Consider the following 7,200-nt stretch of genomic DNA (forward strand, 5'->3'; position numbering starts at 1 on the left):
TTGAATTTTATTTATTTTTGTTTTATTACCATTTGAATTTTGTTTATAAATGGTTAATAATTAAAATACAAAAAAAATTGTATTTTATTAGGCTTCCTTATCAGGAATTCTTTTTTATTTTTCTATTATTACCAAATGAATTTTGGTTATAAATGGTTAGAAATTAAAATACAATAAATTTGTATTTTATTATAGATGAATACATATATGTGCATTATACTTAATGTAATTAATAGATATTGTTCTATAATTTTCAATTTCATTGATATCCCATTCTTGATTTAATTTTCAATTCCAATAATATCGTATATGAATAAAATGGAATAAGTTTGACCACGTTAGTAGGATATTATCATTCGAATTAGGTTGTTTATAATAAATTAAAAACCACATTTCTAAGTTTGAATAATTGGTTAATTAGTTGATAATCTGTATATGGTTAAACAAATACGAAGTAGTTAATTGCCCAGAATTGAATTCATGGTTTGATCTGTATGTTTTTTTATTGAAAAGGTTGCAGATGCGATGCTGGTTGGTGCTTATCCGTTTGAAGACCCTGACGATCCAAGAAATTTCAAGAAAACAATTACTGTTAAATTGTAATGAACTCGACCATTGAATGTGCCATTGTAAGTGTCAAATGCGTATTACATAGGAACAATGACTAATATAAGAAATAACTAATTCTAATAGCATTTTATTTTATAGAATAATAAATATTTCAATTTTAGGATAACTATTTCAAACTTGAGAGGTGTTAACCGATTCCTCATTTTTTGAATCACATTACTCTTCAAAAAAATTGTAATCTTCCCTGTCATAAATATATCTAGATAAATGTACATCCTTCAATACTCCGACAGTGGTTTTTTTCAGAAAATTTGAGCATATACCTGTGTGTTGTAGTTTTGTTTCTATATGTATTATAAACCACTTGAAATCTACAAATTCGATATACTCCACCTTCTTTAAATTTCTTGAATCACCTTTGAACAAACTTTTCAGGAATATGCATGCGTATAAAGGTTCCCTGAATTTGTAGAGTTAAAATAAAATGTTGTGAAAAAAACTACAAATATGCATAAATATTAATATTATAGTAAAAGAAAATAACTCAAAATCATGGACCACACACTCTATGGAGTTTATTTTTTCAGAATCTCTTGTCTCTGGAAGATGAACAACACGGAGCATATTCCATATGAGCCTAAGGTGAAGTTGACGACCAACAATCTCAGAGTGAAGTGAAGCCATTGCTATTCGGTGTAAATAAGAGAGTACAGGAATTTGATGGCTATTGACAATGTCAAGCAAAATGGTCTATTTATACTATTACATATATTACAAATATATATCACCAATTATATCACACCAATTATATCACCAATTATTCAATCACCAATTATATCACCAATTATTCAATCACCAATTATATCACACAATCATATTATATTACCTATTTATCATTTTACCATAATAATAGTATAGGTGAATAAATATATATGAATAATTAATAGATTAATAAATTAATAAAATAATAAATAAATAAAATATGTGATTTTACCAAAATACCACTAACTTTGGGCGGGAAAGTTTGGGAGCAGGATATTGTTTTTATATATAGATAGATTATTACATAAGAGCATTTCGGTCATTGTATCATCTATTCCCTTTCAATTTCCTGTACTCCTATTCTTGCATACCAAACACGGTAATTTCAATTCCTACTTTATTCACAGAATTACAATTCCACCGAATTACAATTCTTTTTCCCCCTAATTCCCAACTCCCAACCAAACGCTTGTAAGTTGGAAAGTTCTGACAAACTTCATATTTGTGGGATGCATACATCAAACAAGATAGTTGGAATTATGAAATTAAACCTATTTTTTACTAAAAGCCTGGACATGAATCACATGATGGGGTTGAGATTGATGTACTGTTCTCATTCAAAGTCAACCTAACCTTATATAAAATTCATATATCAGATCTGTCTCAATCAATGCCATCCCATGCTCTCAACTATACTCATTTCATCTCTGCCCTCTCTCTCAATAACTCTGATCTGATCTGAGAGTAGTTCAAGTTGGCATAAATTATTCAACAACTCAGATCTCTCATCTCTCTCAACTTTCATTTCATCTCAGTAACTCTCATCTCATCTGAGTTTCAATACAGAAACACCGGACCTGATCGAGATTAGTTGAATTGAAGTTGCCATATATTTCATTTTCTCTGATCTGCTCTACATCTCCATCGTCATCAACCTAAGGTATGCATCTTTTATACTCTCTCCAACATCACTCAATTCCTTTTTCTGCTTTCATATATATATATATAGTTTAGCATTATTATGTTTTGCCCTCTCAATTCCTTTACCTTTTGCTGCTACACATTTATTCACTAACTAAATTCATAATATATATTTATCTCATTTTCATTGTGTATATATATAGAGAGTGTGTGTGAGAGTGTGATGTTCACCACTTTCCCATAAGAACATGTGAACCAATCTCGTGTATTAAAAAGGACAGAGCAAATGCTTAATATGTACACATAACAAATGCATAATATGCTCACTGCATAATGCTTCATATGCACACGAGATTTTTAATTTTTTTCAATTAATCTCATTCATGTTTTTTTAATGCATTGATTCTCAATTCTCATGTTCTCATATGATCACTAATATATATATATATATATATATGTATGTATGTATGTATGTATGTATGTATGTATGTATGTATGTATGTATGTATGTATGTATGTATGTATGTATGAAAATATTCACAAAGACTTGGGCTTTGGGAGATCAATGACTCAGTGAGATTATATATATTGGTAAGAGCGGTAAAAATAATTTTATTTTTATTTGTAATATAATAGATTTAAAAAATTTTCATACAAACAATTAATATATAGCAGATTCTATATGCAATATATATGCCTTTAAATTTAAATATAATATATATATAGCCCCTCAGTGTACAAACAAATTAAAAAACTTGTAATGGTTCCATTTTTTGTTGAATCACATCAAGTTTAGAAACTGGAAGATGCTGAGGGTACCATAATAATTATCATTTTCTCAATTAAATATTTAGCGAAGTGTACAAATAATTGGCAATTTCTCAATTAAATATTTATCGAAGTGTACAAATAATTGGCAAGTTGGAAATGGTGACAGAGATCAGATCTTGCATGTGCATTTTAATTTATTCTAACATTGTCTATTCATTATAGAACTTGCAATATGGAATGCTACATATAATAATACTCACGCCAACCATGCTAACATTTTATAGTCCAATTAAAGATTACAAATGATTTTTCGTTGCTTTGACCATTTCTTTGTTAAATAAAAAAATTTGAGTGGTATCAATTACATAGTTCTGCCCTGCCATACAATTAAAAAACTTGTAATGGTAACAAACTTTGCATTTTTTTTGTTGAATATAATCAAATGAAGTTTAGAAACTAGCTCGCTCGAAGATGCAATATAATGGTTTTAGATTTTAACCCTTCTTGCATTGCATATATGCATCATCTCTGTTAATTATAATCATTCAATTTAATTTCTTGCTCTATAATTGATCAAGACTAATTAACAACTCGGATATGGAGTTACAGAAACACGTTAGAGAAGTTCAATAGAATGGCTTTAGAAGCTGTAACCACTCTATTCAAAATAGTAGAGCAAGACCTTATGGAGCCCAAACTACTTTCGATTTTTGATGCTGAAGGAATGAAGGCGTGGCTGCTCGAAACCATCGAGTTGCTGTCTACCAAGCTCTACATTCTGCAAGCATTTTTGGAGGAGGGGAGTGAGATGAAAATGTGGAATAATGGCTGGTTTAAACATAAAGTTGCTTTACTATATGGGTGTGAGTATGAAATAAATTCTAAACTGGGACTAGTCTATTCGGAAGCTAAATGCGAGCATCTTCTTGGGACCTTGAAAGTAATGGTAAGAAAATTTGAGGAGGTTGAAAAATCTATGCTGATGATTAAAAAAAAAAACTGATTTAGACCCAGATGTGGAAAACAACATCACCGCTTGGGATACCTAACAAAGTGCTTTAGAGCCTGAGAACGAAGTAATTGTAGGATTCAACAGTGATATAGAGACTATAGTTAACCGCCTCTGTTATTCACACTTTATCAGATCAGTTTTCAACATTTTGAGGAATAGGAACATTCACAAGTTTCGGAAATATGTTGAAAACCCTGTGCTGAAACTACAAGTTATTCCACTCGTTGGGGAAGGAGGCATAGGAAAAACTACATTAGCCAAAAGAGTCTATGGACATCCAATTACTATTGCTAGCTTTGACATTCAAGCGTGGGTAGTTTTGTCTCAGGTTCCTAACCTCAAAGAGATTCTCATTGGTCTATTACGTAGTATTTCACCAATAACAAGTGAAATCTACACCCTAGACGATGCTCAAATAGCTGAGCAATTATGCACAAGTTTGATGGGCAAGAAGTATTTAATTTTCTTGGATGATATATGGACCACTGCTGCATGGGATGCCATAAAAGGATATTTTCCAGAGAATATTAATGGAAGCCGAATCTTAGTAACTACTCGGTTCACAGAGGTGGCTGAATACTTAAGTGTAGATCCATACCATGTGACGTATCGAACCTTAAAGGATCGTTGGGAATTAATTTCGAGGAAAGTGTTTGGGCAAAGCCAATGCGTTCCCTGGGAATATGAGTTAATTGGGAAACGCATTGTTCTTGGTTGCAGTGGATTACCGCTAGCAATTGTTGTGATTGCTGGACTTTTGGCAACAGCAAAAGAGTCTCTAGAAATATGGAAAGATGTTGCCGAAACTTTGGATAGAGTTGATAGATATGATAATGACAACAGAATTTCAAAAATACTTTCATTGAGCTACAACTACTTACCCCCTCACTTGAAACCTTGCTTTCATTATTTTGGTGTGTTTCCTGAAAACAATGTCATTCTCGTTAAGAGATTAATCAACTTATGGGTTGTAGAGGGATTTTTAATGCCACATAAAAATATGAGTTTGGAAGAAGTGGCAGGGAGTTACTTGGATGATCTCATTAATAGAAGTCTAGTTCAAATTAATGAGTTGAGTAGTATTGACGGCAAAGTTAAATCATGTAAGGTTCATGATCGAGTGCACCAGGTTTGTGTGAGAGAAGCTATAACGGGGAATACTTTGTGCATTATCAATGACAATCACGCTCCAAAAGCTAGTCGTTGGTTAAGTTGTCAAACAAGTCATTGGCCAAACACACAAGCAAGTTATGGGAATTGCACACTAGATAATATCCATTCCGTGCTCTACTTTGGTAAAGATGTATACCATTCCAAATGCAGGTTGGTATACCCATGTTTGAAATTGCTAAGAGTATTGGATTTATCATTTGTTAAATGGTCGCGAGGCATGCCTAGTGAAATAACAGATTTGGTTCATTTGAGATACTTGGCTTTAAGTACCATTGGCTCTCTTTACAAGCTTCGATTTTTCAAGCTTAAAAATTTGCTAACTCTCATAGTTACTTCGTGGATGGAAAAATGTCCTTTGCAACTGTCGTGTGATATTTTGGGTTTGCCACAATTGAGGCATTTGCATGTTGACAAGAGATGTTCACAGTATCTCCCTTGCTTAGTCAAAAGAAATCTACAAACTCTTTATTGGTTGAAAGTTGCTAGCTCCGATGTAAAACCAAACTTCGGAATGGTTCCAAACCTAATGGAACTTGGGATTTACATTGAAGGCCAACTGACGCCTAGCTATCTTGGGAGCCTTGTTCATTTACATCTACTTGAAAAGTTGAAGTTTGAAGTAGGAAGAGTCGAGCGCTTTTGTCTTCCAACAGGTTTTCCACCAAACCTTAAGAAGTTGACACTTCGTTATACTTATCTTCCATGGAAGGAGATGGACACTATTGGCGAGTTGCTGCACCTTGAGGTGCTTAAACTAAAAGATTTTGCCTTCTTTGGCTCAAAGTGGGAACCATCAAAGCAGGGCTTTCGGAAATTAAAGGCACTTCTTATTTCACGATCAAATCTCAAATATTGGGATGCAAGTTCTACTCATTTCCCAGTTTTGGAGCGCCTAGTCTTAAGATATTGTTGGGAATTGAAACAAATTCCATTTAATTTTGTAATTATTGGAACACTGAAGTTGATTGTGTTAGAATGTTGTTATTCTTCTCTTGTGACTTCTGCAATGCAGATTTCCTCTGCAAAGAAGTTATTGTCTAGGGGAGCGACAGATTGTCAACTTCTTCATGTTCGTGAAGTTAGATCTAAGGTTTCTCTCTTATGCTTGTTCATTATTTAAAAATATTAGTTTACTGCCTTCTACTTCCATGTATTAATTTAATCGTTTATTTTAGTACTCATTTTCAATTACTTTTCAAGGTTGAATTGCCAAATAATGAAAGCTCTGAAGAAGAAATGGTAGAAAACTCTAAAGTAGAAAGTGTGGATAGATCTGAAGAAGAAAGTGTGAAAAGCTCTAAAGAAAGTGTGGAAAGCTCTGAAGAAGAAAGAATGGAAAGATCTGAAGAAGAAAGTGCAGAAAGCTTTGACGAAGAAAGTGTGGGAAGCTCTAAAGAATTAAGTTTTGGAAGCTCTAAAGAATTAAGTGTTGGAAGCTCTGATCAAGTAAGGTTGAAAGCTCCGAAGAGTGTGAGGAAATATCTGAAGAAGAAGGTGTCGAAATCTCTGAATGCATTCAAAGAATTGAAGAGGAAAGTGTTGTAAACTCTTAGAAGAAAGGAACTGAGGAATTTGTTAAACTCCATATATCTATGTAACTTATACTTAAACTCCATATTATCTTTTTGCGATTGCCAATTACTTTCTAGTTTTGCTTAATGATTTCATTCCAACTTTAATTCATCAACTATTACATTTGCACTTCCAATCATCTACATCAAAATCAATCAAAACTTTCCACTTTACTCTTATAGTCAGGTACTAAATCTGGCACTAAATTTTGTTCTCGCTGGACTAAAAGTGGCAAGTTTTCAAAGTCATTAGGTATTAAAGGTGATTGATTTTTTAGTCGTCTAGTAAGGGACTAAAACAGGAATCCAATAGTTGAAATATGCACCATTTATTGGTATTTTTTCCAAAGAGAATTAAGGAGTTTTTCTGATATGTTGGAATTGAATTCAAACTTCACTTTATCTTTCAGCTTGTAGGTT

At 32.6% G+C, this 7,200-nt stretch overlaps 1 protein-coding gene across 1 annotated transcript; it reads left to right on the plus strand.

Annotated features, from left to right (window-relative positions):
* Positions 1-3,658: 3,658 nt before the first annotated feature.
* LOC116005944 (putative late blight resistance protein homolog R1B-17) lies at positions 3,659-6,754 on the plus strand. The gene is made up of 4 exons (XM_031246178.1): positions 3,659-3,885; positions 4,169-6,104; positions 6,222-6,299; positions 6,410-6,754. The coding sequence occupies exons 1-4, from the start codon at positions 3,659-3,661 to the stop codon at positions 6,752-6,754; spliced, it is 2,586 nt and encodes an 861-aa protein (XP_031102038.1).
* Positions 6,755-7,200: the final 446 nt, after the last annotated feature.

Source organism: Ipomoea triloba, chromosome 15 (assembly GCF_003576645.1).
Source record: "Ipomoea triloba cultivar NCNSP0323 chromosome 15, ASM357664v1".
In the NCBI taxonomy this organism is placed as follows: domain Eukaryota; kingdom Viridiplantae; phylum Streptophyta; class Magnoliopsida; order Solanales; family Convolvulaceae; genus Ipomoea; species Ipomoea triloba.